This window comes from Zalophus californianus, chromosome 7 (genome assembly GCF_009762305.2).
Source record: "Zalophus californianus isolate mZalCal1 chromosome 7, mZalCal1.pri.v2, whole genome shotgun sequence".
Classification (NCBI taxonomy): Eukaryota; Metazoa; Chordata; class Mammalia; order Carnivora; family Otariidae; genus Zalophus; species Zalophus californianus.
This window is the reverse complement of record NC_045601.1, coordinates 132,864,584-132,882,976: the sequence shown is the minus strand read 5'-3', so window position 1 is coordinate 132,882,976 and position 18,393 is coordinate 132,864,584. Positions and strand designations below refer to the sequence as shown.

Below are 18,393 nucleotides of genomic sequence, written 5' to 3'. Positions count from 1 at the left end.
CCATACTCAGCCTTGCTTGTCCAGGGCCTAAACCATTCTTGCACATGGCACTTGGCACAGTTCTAAGCAGTTTATATAAATATTAACTCATACACTCTTCATAGTATCACATGGTTATTAGAAGAACATATAAACATTTGTTCAACAAATGCATTTTGAGTGTCTAGCAGGTGCCAGATACAATTTTTGGCACTGGCGATTCAGAAGTGAACAAGACATACAAACTTGTGATCTCCATGAGTTTATCTGTTGAGGCAAATGGATGATAAACAGATAAACAGGTATATAATATGTTGTGGGGCAGTGAGAGGAGGTATAAAGAAAAATAAAGCCAGACAAGGGGATGAAACGTGACAAAGATGTCATTTTAGCCAGGATGGTCGGGCAAGGCAATCTGAGGAGGGGATATCTGAGCAGAGACCTGAGTAAAGGGAGAGAGGGAGCCATGTGGATATGTCGGGGTGGAAGGAGGGCGCACATGGAAGGGGGGCATGCAGAGGAAACAGCAAGTGCAAAGGCCCTGAGACACAAACAGGCTCTGCTGTCCAGGGCAGTGGGGAGGCCAGTGTGCTGGAATGCAGGCTGTGGGGGTAGAGAGTTGTAGGTGAAGAGGTGTGCAAGGCAGGTGGTTAGCTCAGGTAGACCTTTTCAGTCTATCCTGAGGCCTTTGGGGTTTATTCACTGGTAGGTATCAAGCCTGGCGGGACACGATTGTACTTATCTTTTAAAGATTTGTTCTGGCTGGGTCACCTAGGTGGTCCCGTCAGTTGAGCATCTGATCTTGGTTTCGGCTCAGGTCCTGATCTCATGGTTGTGAGATCGAGCCTCATGTTGGGCTCTGCACTCAGTGTGGAGTCTGCTTGAGATTCGCTTTCCCTTTCCCGCTCGTGCTCTCTCTCAAATAAATATTTTATTAATATTTTAATATTTAAAAAATTAGATTAGATTTAAAAATCTAATATTTTAAATATTAAAAAAAATAAAGTTTCACTCTGGCTGCTGTGTGGAGAATATGGACTGCGGGGGAAGCAGTAAGTGTGCAAGGAGGTACACCAGCAAGGAGGTGAATGCTGTGGTCCAGGCAGGGATGATGGTGACCCCGGGGTCCCCACCGTGCAGGGAAGCTGTCAGACTCTGGATGCATTTTGCAGGCTGAGCAGACAGGCCCTGCTATTGCTCGACTATAGAGCATATACGAGAGAGGAGCCGTGGATGCCTCCAAGGTTTTTGGCCAAATGGTGGGCTGGCCGTGCCATTTGCTGAGATGGGAATGACTGGGGGAGGGATGGTTTGGGGGAAGGTTGGAGATGAAGCCTTCTGTTTTAGACCTGTAAGTTTGAGTTGCTGCCAGGATTCAGTTTTGTCTTCTCCGAAATGGGGATGATGTTTGTTTTATACATTTGATGAGAATCAAATGTGATCATTTTCTCTTGATATCACACAGATGTCAGGTTTATTTTTATTCACACGGAAGCTAAGGGTAGAGTTCCCTTTAAAAGAACACAAACAACCTACCTCTTACTGGCTAGATATTGCTGCCCTCGTATTAACTGGCTCTCATATCAAGAAATGATGTTGGTAACAGACCCCTCTCCATATTTATTTAACATTTATCTAGAGCTTACTATGTGCCAGACACTATTCTAAGGACTTTATAAAAATAACCTCTATAGTCCTCCGTTATTACCCTGACTTAACAGATAGAGCCGTGGCCCAAAAAGCGGAAGTACTTGCTTAAGGTCCCATGGCTAGTAAATGGCAGAGCCGAGAGTAAAAACCCCAGGTGCTCTGGCTCTGCTTCCAACCCCAAAGCCAAGCGCCACCTCCCCTGCTCTGCCCCAAAGCCAAGCGCCACCTCCCCTGAGCCACTGCCAAGGCTGACATATGACCTGGCCTCTTGTGTAGCGGGATGGTGCCTCGTGTCGGACACCATTGCCTGCACCCCTTTGCCCCCGTAGGCGGTCCTGCCTCCGTCCTTACAAAACCTCAGCTCAAAAGAAGCCTGTCAGTACTGATGGCAATACTCCTTTTGTCTCAGAACTTCCCAGGCCGCTGGCAGCTACTCAGAGCACTCAGTGTCCTCTGTGCCTTTCTTCTAACACCCTGAGGTCAGCCACCTCCCCCCATTGCAACACACGAGCCTTTTCGGTATCCTGCTCTCTCCACGCACCCGCCTCATTGCCAGTTTTTACAAGTTGTTTTAAATGCTTGCAAGTATCACGTTTTCCACTCCCGTGTTGAAGCAGACCATGTGCCACGTTGAGCTGAGGGAAGACAAGAGAGGAGCATGCCAGGACCCCTGACCTCTCATGAGACTTTGAGCTGGAAGCCAGGTTCCGTACCAATTCAGCTTTGGGTCCCGCATCCCAGCACCAAGTGGGCACAAAGTGGAAACTCGGTGAATATTCATTTATTTAGCAAATGTTTATTGAGGGCTTACTACCTACAGGCCAGTGTGATGGGTGCTAAGGATCTGCGCCCAGGCGGGTGCAGGGCGAGCTTCAGCCGGCCCCCCTCCCTCCAAAGGAGCAGAGGGTGGGGATGAGGGTGCAGGCTAGGGAGTGAGGCGGCGGGGGGGGGGGGCGGGAGGGGGCGTAAGCGGCGAAAGAAGCCAAAGCGAGAGGTCGAGTGACTGGCATAGCTTCTGGCCAGGGCTTCCTCTCCGTCTGGAAACCCAGCTCGCCCAGACGTGGACACACATGCCGCAGCCGCTTCGGGGACGCCTCACCTAGCGTCTGCTCTGCTCTGCTCAGGCGCTGGCCTCGCGGGGAAAGCAGAGCGTGTTAAGAAGACTGGGAGGAAGGCGGCTGGACCGAGCGAGCGCGGCGGGAGGGCTGGTGTAGGGTTGGAGCAAGCTCTCTTGGAGAGAGAACTCTCCAGCTCACCGCCCAAACTCTGGAGCCTAGCCTGGATTCCAGTGTCAGGCCCGCTTTTTACCTATCGTGTGACCTTGTGCAAGTCACTTACCCTTCCCGGGTCTCAACTGCATCATCAGTTAAATGGGTTGCACCAATAACCTTAAGGCTGTGCAAGGATTAAGAGGGAACGTCTGAATAGCTTCCCTAGTGTGGTTCTCCGCACGTAGGAAACGCTCCCGCTCCGCGGCTCACACTCGCAGGGCTCCGCCCACCCCCCTCCCCGCCCCCGGACGCCCCCGGGCCGGGTCGCCCACCGCCCCGCTTCCCAGGGATTTACGAGCCGCCCAGTAGGGCGCGCCGGGCCCCGATGGATTTATTGGCCTGCTTGGGGCGGGGTTGGGGAAGAGGCGAGCACGGGAAGGAGGAGGTGAGGGCGAAGAAAGGGAAGCCGCGGAGGGGCCGGAGGCGCGCTGGGCGGGGCCGGGGAAGAGCCGGGCTGGGTTCCTGGGCCCCGCGCGGCGCGCACCGGGAGCCCGCGGCGGCGGGGGCGGGGGCGGCGCGCGGCGGCCAATGGCGCGCGGCGCTGCGGCGGGGGCGGTGCAGGAGCACCCGGCTGCTGACAGCCAAACTCACCAACTCCGCCCTCGTCCCCGCGGGATCCCGGAGCCCGAGCCGGCCTGGGGCCGAGGCCGCCCGAGCCGCGCTGCGAGCGAACATGGCAGCGGAATGAGAAGGCCGGCGCCGGGTCGTGGCCGCCGGCGCCGCGCTGCAGCTCGAGATCCGCGCCCGGCGCCCTCCGAGCCGCGTGCTTAGCCGGCCTCCTGGTGGCCGCTGGATTATTTCATTCGTAGCCGAGGGCGGGCGAGCAAGGGGACCCCGCAGCCGCGCCGGTCCGTGCTCTGGCTGGGTGTAGAGGCTCGTGCGTGCGAGTTGCCGGCTGCGGAAACCACGCGGGAGAGAGCGGGTCCCGGGCTGCGGCGGCGCGGACGCGGGGATGAGCCGGCCATGGGGCGGCCTCGGCGGGGCTCGCGGAGCCGGCCGGCACTGCGGCGGGGGCGCTGCCTGAGCCGGGGCTCCGCGGGGCTTCGGGGCCTCGGACGCCCCGCGGGGGTCCCTGCCACCGCCCCCGGGAGGGACGAGAGCCCCGCGTGGCGGACACTGCAGCAGACGCCGTACTGAGGCGCCCCGAGCCTGCTCCGCCTGCAGCTCGGTGCGCTCTCGGCACCCGGGCGCCTTGCCCGGGGCACGGGCGGCTGGCGCACCGCCGCGAGCCGGGTGCAGGACTGGCTAGAGGGGTGTGTGTGGGAGTGTTCGATTGGAGATCTGAGCTATAGCAGAACCCGGCGGACCAGAGCAGCCATGCTTCCCGGGGTGGGCGTGTTCGGCACCAGCCTCACGGCCCGTGTCATCATCCCGCTGCTGAAAGATGAGGGCTTCGCGGTGAAGGCGCTGTGGGGCCGCACGCAGGAGGAAGCCGAGGAGCTGGCCAAGGAGATGAGCGTCCCCTTCTACACCAGCCGCATTGACGAGGTGCTGCTGCATCAGGACGTGGACTTGGTGTGCATCAATCTGCCGCCGCCCCTCACCAGGCAGATCGCTGTCAAAACCCTGGGTGAGCGACCCCTCTCCCCTCCAGCCCCTTTCCTCCCCTGCTGCTTTTCTGATCTCGCCCCCTCTGCATCCCAGAGGCTGACGAGGCATCTACGCCGGGCCCTGGCACCTGAGAAGCCACATGCCACTCGGAGCTCCCTCCTTCCTCCTCCCCGGCCTTCCCTGCCTCTGCGCTTCTTCTCTCCTCCCTTCTGGCACCACCTGGACGCGCCTTCCCACGTGCGTGGCGCGGAGGCTGGAGGAGGCGTGTGTGTTCCGGGGCTGGCGACAAGGCGGATCGGATGCTGAGGACCAGGCACGAGCTGCTCTCAGGAAGAGAAAACTAAGTCCCCAGCTGTGCCTGTAGGGCCCCGAGTGTGTGCGTGGGTGCGCGCCTGCGAGAGGGGAGTGCGCGCCCAGGAACGCGCGGATAAAGGGCCCCACACGTGTGGCGGGTTTTCCTGGGGGCGGTAGACTACCTGACGGGTAGCAGCTGCGGCGCCCTGCTAGGCCAGTTTGCTTCTTCCTGCTGTTAGTTTGGTGTGAGATTAGAAGGTGACGTTCAGCTGGGATGATTGCGCCTTCGCCTTCGGCATGGATGGCGGGAGTGATTGGATGGGGGTGGGGTATGCCCTGGGACGGTCTTCCAAGAGGTCCTGGGTTAGTAACCAACCGGTTTGGCAAAACCAGGGGGATTGAACTGTCGAGTGTGGCCGCTCGGGAATTGTCTTCTGCGTGGGTTTGAAATAATGTTAAAATTTTCGGGGATGGTTGCAGTAGTTCCGGAGGCATGGATGCTTTGTGTGGGAAAAGGCCCAACGCAACCAGTTTCACGTGGGAGCATGCTGTAGTCCCTCCTTAATAACCGTCAGGAAAGTTCCCAGGCCTGATGTTGACAAGCAGGTTGGGAATGAGCTCACCGCCCCTCGCCATCCGGTCCCCCCACCTAACGCAAGGGGGCTGAACAATCCCAGAGCGCAGAACATCGGCGTCCCTGCCATGCCCAGTGGAAAAAGGAGCTCATAGTTTGTCCATCAGCAGTTCTCGCACGTACCTAAGACAGTCCCAGGAATACTGTTCACTCCTTACTCTCCCAGGCAATGTAACACCCACCCTTGAAAGTTGGAATTCTTATTGATGAGGAAAGAGACAAAGCTTATGGCACAGGACACGACATTAAAGAAAAGTTACAGGGCAAGAGCAGGTCCAGTACTCAGAAACCAATCAATGGTAATATATGTCATCTTGGAAGCCATGTTTTATTTTTTAAAACTGGCCTAAATTTAGGGTAGGTGAAATGTACATATATGTTAATTCTGTCTTCAGAGACCTAGGACCAGAAGGTACAACTCTTTCTTCCTAGAAAACCATTTTTTTATCAGCCCATTCTGCTGTTGATTCCACGAAGGAGAAGGGAGAGAAGGGGCATCTGATAGAATTCCTAAGGAAGCTGCTCAAGGCTGTCAGTTTGTTTTCATGTTAATTTTATTAAGTTTCTGATATTTGTTCCTTATTTTCTTTGGCCTTGAATTGAATGTCATTGGGTTCTGACTTTTCTGTTTGATGTAATCTATATACTGGGTTGCTCCCCTTTGTGCTTAACAGTGGATCTGTGTATATCAGACGGGTTATAACCATCCAAATGGCATAAATCTATTAGGTCGCTTTGTATCCAACAGGTCTGTCCTGAGTTCTGTTTCTATAGAGAGCCCATGACTGGTCATATCAGAAAGACCTTGTAACATTGCTTTTCCCCACTATAGCAGCACAGTCCTGCACGTCAGCAGCCCTAAGGCCTATCTCCAGGAAAGTGGCCATTCCGGGAACAAGGATGTTGTTCCTATTTTGGACCCTCTCTTGTACTTCAGCCAAGAAAGCATTTGGGGGCTCTGGGTTGGAGAGAAGTGGTACAAATTACACATTTCTGGATACTTCTTATTTTCAAAAATTCCTATGATTTTTTTTTTCCTTGACAAGATTAACATTTGAAGTTACCTCTTCAAAACCAAGCAAGAGGCTTCAGAAATAGACCTAGTTTAATAATCATGACTAAGGACTAGGGTTTTGTTTATATTTTTGTAGTGAGTCTTGGGCTTTTTTTTAAACTCTTGATTTTGCAAATAATTTGAGATAGTTTGTGATTATAGGCAATGCGGGGGTCATTGAATTTAGATGTGGCTGGACTTTTGTCTCATTCCCCAGTTCATCTTCACTGGAAAATGCCCAGGGGTCACTTTCACATTGTATTTGTGAGTATGCAGCTGGGGAGTTGCCTTGGTGTGCTTTGCTGTCATGGTTAGAGGTCCAACACACATACACACACACACACACACACACACACACACACACACACACACACACACACACACACACACACACACACAACACAGGAAGTGAAACACCCCTAACAGTTATAGAGCTGGTTTGGCCGTTGGGGGTTTATAGATGCTAGTGTTTGCCTGGAATTGGAACAAGCCAGTCTTGACTGGTCCCGGTGAAGTGTCCTCCTTTTGGCCAAGGCCTGGCCTTTGAGTTGCTTGCCCAGCGATGGTGGGTGGTCTGCGGCCCTCCATCCATACTCATGACGGGTCTCTGGTCTGTCAAGGGGAGGGGCTGGTCTGGGCGCCATTGAGGAATGACACTCTGAGTCAGTAGAATCATAGACTATCCTCCTTGAATTTCTAAAAATTCCCTTGAAATCCCTCCTCTGGTGAACTAGGCATTTGTCTGCTGTAGAGACTTTCTTCAGCTCTTTTGTACAATTTTTTACAGTGCCCACCACGTGCCAGGCAATGTGGCAGGTGCTGTGTATAAAACACTTCTCTTCACGGTGAGAATGGCCCCTAGCCTAGCCAGTAGCCTCATTTTACAAATGAGGCAAACTAAAATTCAGAGAGCTGAGCGGCCTTGCTCAGGGACAGATAGCCGGGGATTTGAACCCGCCCATCTGCCTCCCCAGAGTCCTTTCTTCCTGTTCCATCCCCTAAAGTTGCTTCTTGGCCTCAGTTCCTTCTCTCAGATCGAAGTAGCTCAGATGAGATCTTTGGCACTCTCCTTTGTTCCTGTTCACCCCACGCATGGGATCTGTTCTCTCTTGAATCTGTTCCTTTTTCTCCATCATCGCTTCCTTCCTAGAAGGAACGAGGCCCCTACCTCGGTCTCTGAGCGAGCTTGCCTGCCCCTCCTCACCACTGCCTCTCTCCATCTTCCACACGGCTGCCAGGCTTTCCTTGGAGAACCTCAGACTTGATCGTGTCACTGCGCCCCCCTTTCGTCACTTCTAGGAAGAGTCCCAACTTCTTGGCATGACAGGCAAGGGCGTGCCTGTGATGAGCCTTGCCCAGTCTCCTGTCCTGCTGGCTGTTCTGGAACCCCAAGGGCTTCAGCTAACCCCAGAACTCCTGGTGTGTCCTCGAACGGACCCTGTTTGATTATAGGTCTGTGCCTCTGCCTTGTGTTTGTGATGGATGCCTGTCCACCCTGCAAGACTTGGCCCCGAGGTTGCCTCCTCCCTGAAGTCTCCCCCTTTTCTCAGTCTCACCCCTCATGTACCCTGCTGGGGTCTCAGCACCAAAGGCTGCTCCCATCTTTTCTTGAACCTATTTTAGTGCATTTGTGTAAAAGTTAAGTTTTATTTAGTTATTTTGAATAGGTCATATATATATCCATGTGGTGTAAATTGGAAATACTATAAAAGTGCACAGTGAAGGGTAAGTGTCCACCAGTCCCTGTTCTTCAACTAGAGCCAGTCCCAGGCGGTTTTTGTTGTTTTTTTTTTTTTAATGTCTCCTTTTGAAGATTTTGCTAGGTATGTACTGGCAAATATGTTTGTGAGCATTTTTTAAATCTTTTTTACATAGTTGGTAACATCTCATACACACTGTCATATACCTTGCTTTTGTCATGCAACAGTATTATCTTGAGAAGAATTTATGTATACACTCACATACACATCTGTATGTACATAAAAAACAGCATACGAAAGTATCCATGTTCTTAGTTTTTGCTGTATAGTATTTCATTGTGTGGACTAATCAAAATTTATTTAACCAGTTCCCTATTACTCCGCATTTAGGTTGTCTTCCCAATCTTTTGCTTCTACAAACGTGTAATGAATAACCTAGAACCTATGTCCATTTGCACACACATCAGTGTGCTTGTAGGGTCAGTCTGTGAGCTGCCGGTCAAAAAGTATGTGCTCATTTCCTTTAACAAAGATGTTGCCAAATTAACCGGCCCCTGAAATGACACCGCTGTTTGTCGATTTCCTTGTGCGCCTCGCTCTGCAAGCCCCTTGACTGTCCCGTGCCTGAAGGCAGCCAGGATGGGGTCACTCACCTTAGTATCCAGAGCAGTACAGCTCCCAGCCAGCCTTTGGGGTCAGTCCAGACCTATGTCTGATTTGTCCTCCCGCACCTAGACTATGCAGTGAGCCACCTGCTGCCTCCCTAGGTCCACTCCTGTTCCTTATCCAGTCTGGTCTCTGTACAACAGGAGAGTGGCATACATACACATATATGGCGCTCTGTCATTCCCTGCTCAGAGGCTCTCAGCGGTTCCCCTGGCACTTGGAGCAACATTCAGGTTTGTTTCTTTTTTTGGCCTGAACTGGCTCTGCCTAGCAATCTCTGTCACCTTTTTGGCGACTGTATACTCTCCCTGACCCTCCAGCTACTTGGGCCTTTTTACTCAAACACATCAGCCCCTTTCTGGACTCTGGGCCTTTGCAAACTGGCTTTTCCCTCTGCCTGGAGGGTTCCCCCTCACCCCCTCTGAAGGGCTAGCTCATTCTCACTTTCAAGTTTCACCTCAGATGTTCTGTCAGGAGAGAGGCCTTTCTGGTCCTCCCCTCCCAACCAAAAGTTCTTTTTCCTCACTTCTCAATTATACCTCTGCAGCCTCTGCATGTTCTGGGTGGTGCCATCACTGTTTGTGATGACCTCTTTCATTTATTTGCTTGTTCTATTTGCTATTTGTCTCCCGAATGGGAAAGAAAGTTCTTTGAGGTAGGGCCTGTGACTGCTTCGCTCACCAGGGTGGCCTTATCTCCCCTAGACAGTGCCAAGCGCTGAGTCACCCAGTAGGCACACTGTAAATACTTGCTAAATGACGAATGAATGCCTTTTCAATGAATGAATGAATGCTCGGGGAAGGCAGACGATTATCAACAGGATGGGTCCATCAATCAGTAACATTTTGTCCTGCGTGCAGTAGCCCAGTGCCGCTCAGACATTCACACAGGGGCTCGTCTCCCCGGGGTGGGGTGGGGAGGGGGAAGATCTTGCCAAAATGCAGATTCCAGGGCGGGACCCAGGATTTAGAATTTCTCTCCAGCCCCCAGGTGATGTGCCTGCGGCGTCAGCCAGACACAGAGATGTGATGGTTCTCCGGGAAAACAAGACCAGCCCTGCCGTGAATAATTGACCTGGCGGGGGCACTGTGTTAAAATATCTGTTGGCCTTTGTGTGTGATGTGACAACATCTGTTTTTGTGTTCCCTGCCCTAGTTTTTGGAGACCATAGTGCAGACTCTCTGGGGGAAAGCCTCTCCGTGGGGGGGGGGCAGGCTCCTTTGGGATGGGGAATAAGACTGTAGGGTCTCGTTGAGCTTTGTGTGCACATTGATTGATCTTGCCCTGACTTGTTTGGCATCCTCAGCTGAGGACCTGGGGCACTGTGCCCTTTCCTGCCCTACTGCAGAGTGTCTGCAGTTGCCCGTGGTGGAGAAGGGGTTCTGGAACGGGGGTAGGAAGCCGGGCTGGGGGCCGGGGGGTGGCGTGGTTGCCACACAGGCAGAGAGATCGGGCTGGAGATGATCAAACATCCTTGTTGGATTTGGTAGTAGTAACCGTTCTGGAATCCCGGTTCCCCCTTGACGTCTCTTCTGGATGTTTTTCTCTCCGAAGACTGTGTGGAAGAGGCAATTGTGTTTTTCTCTCCGGGTTTGTGCCGCTGAGCACAGAGGGAAATGGTTTTGGTCTATCAGCTTGGTGTAGGGTCAAGAAAGCTCCGGGGCATTATGTAAATGGAAGAAATGATTGTGTATTGTTAGGAAAAGTCAAGCACCACCAGTCTCATTTCATCTAACTGAAATTAGGTGCAGTTGAGTGCTTATTATGTTGATGATATCTGGCTTTGAAAATGTACCAGTGAGAAGGAGCCATATGAAGAGATGGGACATTTTGATCCTGCAAATGGGGAAGAACCAAAAAAAAAAAAAAAAAAATGGTGGAAGTAGGGGCGCCCGGGTGGCTCAGTGGGTTCAGCATCTGCCTTCAGCTCAGGGCATGATCCCAGGGTCCTGGGATGGAGCCCCATGTCAGGCTCCCTGCTCGGCAGGAAGCCTGCTTCTCCCTCCGCCTCTGCCCCCACCTCTGCTCGTGCTCATGCTCGCTCTCTCAAATAAATAAAATCTTAAAAAAAAAAAAAAAAAGTGATGGAAGTAAATAGCATGTTTTAAGGGTTGCACCAAGAAGGAACTACATTGGCAGTTAGTTACATATTTTGATTCAGGGTAATCATGGCCCGTCATTATAGATGAGGTTGTGATTCACAAAACCCTTGATGATAGAAAAGGTTAGCAGGTCACAGCTGTGTAGCCATCCCTGCGGAGCCACAGTCTTCCGATCAATAAAATGGAGTTAAAGATACTATGATATAAGGTTGGTATGACAATTAAAATGAGAGGGGGCATGTCAAGACTTAGCCACTGCCCCCTCCCCCTGGAGCTATCTGTATAAGTTCAATAAATATTATTCTACTTCACCTCGAGGTGATAAATTCTTTAGCCTGTTCCAAATGGTACTTTTGAAGATTTGTTTTTCGTATATTTAGAGATGATTCCCTTTTGCCGGATTCAGAAAATACAGTTAAAAGGTTTTTAAAATTTGTATGTATTTATTTATTGAAAGATTTATTTATTTAGAGAGAGAGAACAGGGGGAAGGGCAGAGGGAGAGAAGGAGAGTCTCAAGCAGACTCTCCGCTGAGCATGGAGCCTGACGTGGGGCTCGATCCCGCCACCCCAAGATCATGACCTGAGCCGAAACCAGCTGATACTGAGCTCAGCCGAAACTGAGCTGGATACTTAACCCACTGAGCCACCCAGGCGCCCCCCCACTTTTCCTTTAATTTTTATTTTTTAAAGGGAATGTGCATACGCCGAGCTTCAGATGGGGGATTTGCTGAGAATCCAGTACTTGCCTCACGGATACATGCTCTAGAAGGTGCTGATGGTGTTCCTGGGAATGCACCACGCTCCTGTGAGGATTTATCATCACCTGTGAGAAGGAGGCAGGGCCCTCCATGGAACTCAGAGGCAGGGACGTAGCTGAGGCTTCAGTAGGTGCCCGGAAACTCTGAACCCCTAGAATTTTGTCATTCTGTGCTATTCTGTCTGTGTGTGGGCCTTATCACCCATCCCTCTTTACACTGGGGCCCGTGTGCTGGACAGAGCTCCCAAATACAGATATTACTGTATTTAGGTTTAGTCCTCCCCCCTCCAGCCCCCGCTCCCCATTGTTCTGCTTGTGTCTGATGCTTTCTCCCGGCTCAGTCTTTTTGGAGGTTATCTGGTAACGTGGGGGGGGGGTTCACCACAAATGCCCTGCGGACCCCCTACTACAGGGACGCAGGGCAGGAGGGATTAGGAGTGATCAGCCCCAGCTGGGCCGCACTCCCAAAAGGTGCTAGTGACGACAACACAGACTCGGTTGGGGATTTTACATACTGTCTTCAGCTACACATTGGGCATTTTCGCCGCTTTTATAGTGACCACAGTAAAACGGTGGAAAGAAAAGAGGTATGTGACGATAAAATGATGCCAACCTTTTCGACATTATTATTACATTGAGGGTGTCTCTGCTGGTAAGATATGGGATGGGAGAGTAGACGAGCGTAACTGGCTCTGTGGAGTTTTATGACCCAGCCCCGCCTGCTTGGCGTGTGCCGGCAGAGGACCGCGGTGCGGCAGAGACGCTTTGTGCACAAGCGCTAGGGTAGGGCCTCCAAGGAGTCAGGAGTCAGGAAGAAGACTGAGGTCCTGAGGAAGAGGAATTTCTGCCCTCACATTGCCTTCACACTGGGAACTGCAACATCAACCCTGCCCTGGGTCTCCAGCCTGCTGGCCTGCCTTGCAAATTTTGGACTTGCCCGGCCCCATGATTGCATGAGCCAATTCCTTAAAAATAAACCTACCTTGCTCTCACTCACCGCCCATGGTCTCCTCCCCGTCCTCCCCCTCTCTCCCCCTCCCTCCCCCTCCTCCCTTTTCCCCTCTCCCCCTCCCTCCCCCCTCCTTTCCCCTCTCCCCCTCCCTCCCCCCTCCTTTCCCCTCTCCCCCTCCCTCCCCCCTCCTTTCCCCTCTCCCCCTCCCTCCCCCCCTTTTCCCCTCTCCCCCTCCCTCCCCCCTCCTTTCCCCTCTCCCCCTCCCTCCCTCTCCTTTCCCCTCTCCCCCTCTTCCCCCCTCTGCCCTCTCCCCCCTGTCTCCCCACTCCTCCTCTCTCCCTCCCTCCCCCTCTCCCCCTCCCCCATCCCCTTCTCTCCATCTCCTCCTCTGCCCCCTCCTCTCTTTCTCCTTCTCTCTCTCTCTCTCTCTCTCTCTCTCTCTCTCTCTCTCTTTCTCCCTCCCTTTCTCTCTCCCTCTCCCCACACATCCACCCACCCACCACTCCCTACTGGTTCAGTTTCTCTGGAGCACCCTGATGAATCTACATTTTGCCTGGATCAAGGCCACCTGGCCAGGCAAGCTGGGCAGAGACGGACCTGGCAGGGGTGTCACACAAGTGTGGGTCTGGTTGGTGCAGAAGCTGCTCCCTGGAGTTCAGCTGGTGAGTGTGGGTCCCTGGGAAAGCGCTCTCTGAGCATCTTCCCCTAAAGCAGGAAGACCTTGAAGGCAAAAGATCTTTTGGTTTCAGACTCAACCAAGGGGGGATGTTGGGGGAAAAAGGCTTTAAAATCCTCACTGCTGAGACCCACATGGACCTTTTACCTGACCAATTCTGCATCTGTCAACAGGGCTTTGGGGAAGCTTGCTTCTCAGGTTTAAGCAAGCTGGGACGCCTTGGAGTTTAGATTGCCCTTGAGAATTGTTAATGCCCTGTGGAGTATTAAAAAAAAATGCCGAAAAAATAACTTCACATTAAAACGATATGACTTTGTTTTTAAAATTTCTAGTTTCCAACTGTAATAGCTTTTATGGTACTGAGAGGCTCTTTTAGCTAGCATGATATGCATAAACCGAAGCCATAGAGTTTTGAAGCCCCAATTAAGTTGGTTTGTAGCTTTAGCATTGCTTTTTGCTTTATTGAGATAAACTTTATGTATCATAAGATTTACCCGTTGAGATTACTGATTTCTGTAAATGTATATAGTTGTGTAAAAAGTTTTAGAATATTTCCAACATCTCCACAAGTTTCCTCCTCCCTGTTTGCAGCCAGCCCCCATTCCTGCTCCAAGCCCCAGGCAACCATGCATGTGATCTGTCCTTATTGTTTTGCTTTTCCTAGAAATCTCATATAAATGAAATCCTATAATATGTCATCTTCTGTGTCTGGCTTCTTTCACTTAGCATGTTTTTGATGTTCATCCACATTGCTGCATCTGTCAGAAATTCATTCCTTTTTTATTGCCAAGTAATGTTCTGTTGTATGGATATACCCCAGTTTGCTTATCCATTCACCATTTGATGGATGTTTATATTGTTTCTGTTTTGAATAATGCTGCTGTGAACATTTATATCCAAGACTTTTGTAGACCCATGCTTTCACTTCTCTTGGCTAGCTCTCTAAGAGTGAAATGGCTGGGTTGTATGGTATGTATGTATTTGCCTTTTTAACTAACTGCCAGACTGCATTCTGAGGCAGCTGTACCCATCGCACTCTTGGTTTCGGCTCCATTGTAATCTCAGGGTCATGGTCGGCGCTGAGTCTGCTTGAGACTCTCCCTCTCTCTCCCTCTGCCCCTCCCCCTGCTTGAGCACTCCCTCTCTCTCTCTCTCTCTCTCTATCTCAAATAAATAAATCCAAAAAAAATTGTTTGAAGTAGCTGTACAATTATATATTCCTACCACCTATGTAGGAATGTTCTTTTTTTTTTTAAAAAGGTAGAATTTATATTTTATTGTCACTTATAATCAGATGGAAGTTGCATATAGTCTTCCTACTTGATCTTTCCTTTTTGTAAATAAAAAAAATTACAAGTTTTCAACAGCCAAGGGCTGGTTATGTTTTCAGAAAACATAATTAGATTAATTCATTTATGGTGGCTTCAAGTTTTTCCTTATTAGCTCCAGAAAATTCACCCACCTTCTGTCCCTTTTTAAAAAACTGGAAGGTTGGCATGCATTTGACTTCACACTCTGAAGCAACATCCTGACAGTCATCCACGTCTACTTCAAGGAACACCACATTGGAGTACTTCTCAGAGAGGGAATGAAAGAAAGGCTTGATCATTTTGCAAGGCCCACACCACGTGGCCGAGAAGTCAACTACTACAAGTTTATCCCCTGCACCGTTCAGGGCTTCCTGAAAAGCATACTTGCTCTCGATCTGCTTCACCATTTTGGCGGCTGGGGTCTGACAAGCAACCGTAAAGACCGATGAAAGTGGATCCAAAACGCCGGACAGAGCTTGCGGAGGGCACAGCCCGCCTTCCCTTTATAGCAACCGGTGTAGGAATGTTCTAATTTCTCTACACCTTCACCAACATTTGGTATTGTCAGTCTTTTTTTTAAAGATTTTATTTATTTATTTGAGACACAGAGAAAGAGAAAACACAAGGAAGGGGGAAGGGCAGAGAGAGAGGGCAGGGAGCTGGATGCAGGGCTGGATCCCAGGACCCTGGGATCATGACCTGAGCCGAAGGCAGATGCTTAACGGCTTAACGGACTGAGCCACCCAGGCGCCCCATTGTCAGCCTTTTTGAGTATAGTCATTATTATGTTAGTGTGTAGTGCAATCTCATTATGATTTTGATTTGCATTTCCCTAATGACAAATGATGTAGAGTACCGTATCGTGTGCTTCCTAGCCAGTCATATATCTTCACATTTCTTGAGCAGTTTTAAATTGGGTTGTCTTCTTACTGAATTATAAGCATTGGTTTTGTGATTTTGTTGGGTTGTTCAGATTTTTGGGTTTTCAAATACTTCCCTTTATTTTTGATTTTGGAACTAGATGCAGCTGAACAAATCCTCCAGCCCAAGTAAAATTAGCTTTGCCAAATATTCATTGAAATGGTTCATTATTTAGAAAAGCGAGACGGCCATGTGAGCGGATACTGACATCCCGGGCACCAGCATTGCCCTGGGCCCTGATAAATGCACTGAACATTCTTTATGGGACATTTCCAGTTTGAAGATTATCCGAGGTGGTCCAGGATCTTTCAGTCACTTCTTCTGCCCAGTGTCTGGAGGCTGTTTCTCTTCTTTATTTATTTTTGTTTAGTAAATGTGTTTGAATGCCTGTCGTGCCGTGTTGGCTGAGGGTAGCAATGCCCCAGATAGTAATATATGGTCTGTGGTCTTTGTTCTTGACACGAGGTAAGCATATGCAAACACACGACAATGCAATAAAGTATCATTAAACCCAGAGTGAATTGTGATACTGTAAGGCCAGGAAGTATTTGCTCATGGTGATTGAATAACCCCAAAATAGCAGTGTTGGATTAAGGGTTCAGTCACCTGGGGAGCTTCCCCATGCCAGTCCACAAAGGGTACTAAAACGAAGCAGAAAAAAATAGAAAAAAACAACAGAGACTTCCCCTTACAAAAAGTGTTGTATGTGTGCATGAGAGACTTGCACAAAAGTGAGGTCTGGAAGGGGCTTCCTCTAGTAGGTGGTGAAGTGTCACTGTGTTGTTTTCTAGAAGGGCTGGATCTAGAGGCTGGTTAAAAAGTCCGCTGCTGAGCCTTTTGTTTTGCTGACTGAGGAACTTGGGTTTGAGGTTAGAGATAAAATGTGGAGGGCCTGTGAGGAAAGGCAGTAGGAGTTCCTGAGGAGGTGGCCCTGCAGATAATGGATCCTGCCTGAAAGCAGTGGGAAGAGAACTCCCTGAGGGCCGGGATGGTCTAGGAAGACCTTCTGGAGGAGGTGGGGCTTATACTGGATCCAGAAGGGGGGGGGTCGGATTTAAATAATTGTAAAGGAAGATATAGAAAGTTCTATGGTATAAAATCCTTTTCAAAGAACCACTTGGTTCTGGAGCAACACTCTGTGGAAAATTGCGTTTCCTATGACCACTTAGGACAAAGTTAGAGTAGCTTAAGAATGTACAAAATTAAAAATTGTTCTTATCTAGAATAGAAATTTTTTTTTTTTGTCAGCAGATCACCCCCCTCCCCCCGCACCATCAGCAGTAAATTCCACTTAAATCTTTGTCTCTCCTCAATTCCAAATGGTGACAGTCACAGATGACACAGCTCTGGGGTAGGCGAAGGAAACAGCTTGCAGGATCATTGGAAAGAACCCCCTTGAGAGGAGCACAAATGGCCGCCTTATAGGGTGTGAAAAGAGCTGCAAAAATCCATTCAGCGAGAGACATTGTAAAGACAAAAGCTCCCTGTGTGATGGAGTCGGGGCCATGCTGTGGTGGAGAGTGGGGTCAGCTGAGGAGAGGGGGAGCCTGCTCAGTTCCTGGTTTTGTAACTCTCATCCCTGTGTGATACAGGCGAACCCCTTATGGTACAAGGGTCAGTGCTGGGGTGGGGCTGTGATTTCACTGCAGAGAGAGGATGAGAGGATCTCCTTGGAGAAGGACACTTAGTGCTTGACACGTGGAGGGGCTTGTCCGCTTCAGGAGCCCAGAGCTCCTATGGTTGGGAGGCTCCCGCAGGGTAGCCTGCTGTCCAGGGGAGATGGTTTTAGGGAAAGGCCACAGTGGTGGGATGGATGGTTAGTTCTTGATCTGGGATCCAGTAGCTGGTCACCAGAGCCTTGCTAGGTGAGGGCACTGGCTAGGCTTCTAGAACGTCTCCACAGGGGCGCCTGGGTAGCTCAGTCGGTTAAGCGTCTGACTCCTGGTTTCAGCTCAGGTCATGATCTCAGGGTCCTGGGATTGAGCCCACATCGAGCTCCGCGCTCAGCGTGGCGTGTGCTTGAGATTCCGTCTTTCTCCCTCTGCCCCTCCCCCTGCTCATGCTCAGGCTCTCTCAAATAAATGAGTGAATGAATAAATAAATAAAATCTTAGGAAAAAATAAAACATCTCCACAGGTGACACACTGTATCTTCATTGCTTTATTTCGAAAGGAAAAGATCCCTGCTGAATTTGGTGTCGTCCGGTAGAAAGTAAAGTGAGGCTCCCGAATGCTTTTTTCATCAGTGACAAAATTGACCAGTTTTAAGAAGCTGCCAGGTCACTCTGCTTGGGGCTGGGTCCTGGTCTTGCCACATTCTGTATGGCCATGGACCCTCCACTTAACTCTTCTGAGCCTCAGTTTCGTCATCTGTAAAGCAGAGTTAATCAAAGTACCTGACTCAGAAGGTGGTTGACTTAAAGGGGGATTTGTTTAAAGTGAGTACCCAGTAATCATTGAGAAGCTTGCTTCATCAGAACTTATTATAGTGAGCTACTTAGTATCTATTCACTTTTCCCTTGAGCAGATACTTATCGAGCACCATCCATATACCGGGCACTGTCTAGTTCTGTGCTTTGCAATATAGTAGTCATTTGCTACACTCTGGTGTGTGGCTCTTTAAATTTACGTACGTTAAAACTAAATAAGATAAGCAATTCAGTTCCTCAGATGCCCTGGCCACATTTCAAGTGCTCAAAGTTCACACATGGCAGGCTGGTGGCTTCCATATTGGACGGTGCCTCACAGAACATACCCCTCATTGCAGAAAGTTCTAGCGGACGGTGCTGATCTCTAGGCTGGGATTCAGCAGTGAACATGGCACTCATTTATGCTTGATCTAGGTGTGGATTCTTTTTTTTTTTTTTAAGATTTT

The 18,393-nt window shown here is 50.2% G+C and overlaps 3 protein-coding genes across 3 annotated transcripts in view; 1 reads left to right on the top strand and 2 right to left on the bottom strand.

Annotated features, from left to right (window-relative positions):
* Nucleotides 1-2,377: 2,377 nt before the first annotated feature.
* Nucleotides 2,378-4,219, bottom strand: LOC113928008 (translation initiation factor IF-2-like). The gene is made up of 3 exons (XM_027604105.2): nt 4,208-4,219; nt 3,492-4,145; nt 2,378-2,756 (listed from the first exon to the last, which is right to left on the bottom strand). Exons 1-3 carry the CDS (start codon nt 4,217-4,219, stop codon nt 2,502-2,504), a joined length of 921 nt encoding a protein of 306 aa, XP_027459906.2. The 3' UTR covers nt 2,378-2,501.
* The window catches only part of GFOD1 (glucose-fructose oxidoreductase domain containing 1), a 106,271-nt gene continuing 92,011 nt past the window's right edge, over nt 4,134-18,393 (top strand). Inside the window, exon 1 of the mRNA XM_027601613.2 lies at nt 4,134-4,470. Within this exon, the coding sequence (XP_027457414.1) occupies nt 4,218-4,470 (253 nt within the window). The 5' untranslated portion in view covers nt 4,134-4,217. The remainder of the gene's footprint in view (nt 4,471-18,393) is intronic.
* LOC113926562 (thioredoxin) lies at nt 14,543-15,124 on the bottom strand. Its single transcript, XM_027601615.2, has one exon. It carries the CDS (start codon nt 15,003-15,005, stop codon nt 14,688-14,690), a length of 318 nt encoding a protein of 105 aa, XP_027457416.1. The 5' UTR covers nt 15,006-15,124; the 3' UTR covers nt 14,543-14,687.

What these genes read in the sequence shown, in the direction of transcription:
- LOC113928008 (XM_027604105.2), bottom strand. An exon ending in CGGGGACGAGGGCGGAGTTG is followed by an intron (nt 2,757 to 3,491) that starts GTGAGTTTGGCT and finishes CCGCGAGGCCAG; the next exon opens with CGCCTGAGCAGAGCAGAGCA.
- LOC113926562 (XM_027601615.2), bottom strand. Translation starts at nt 15,005, where the DNA reads ATGGTGAAGCAGATCGAGAGCAAGTATGCTTTTCAGGAAGCCCTGAAC.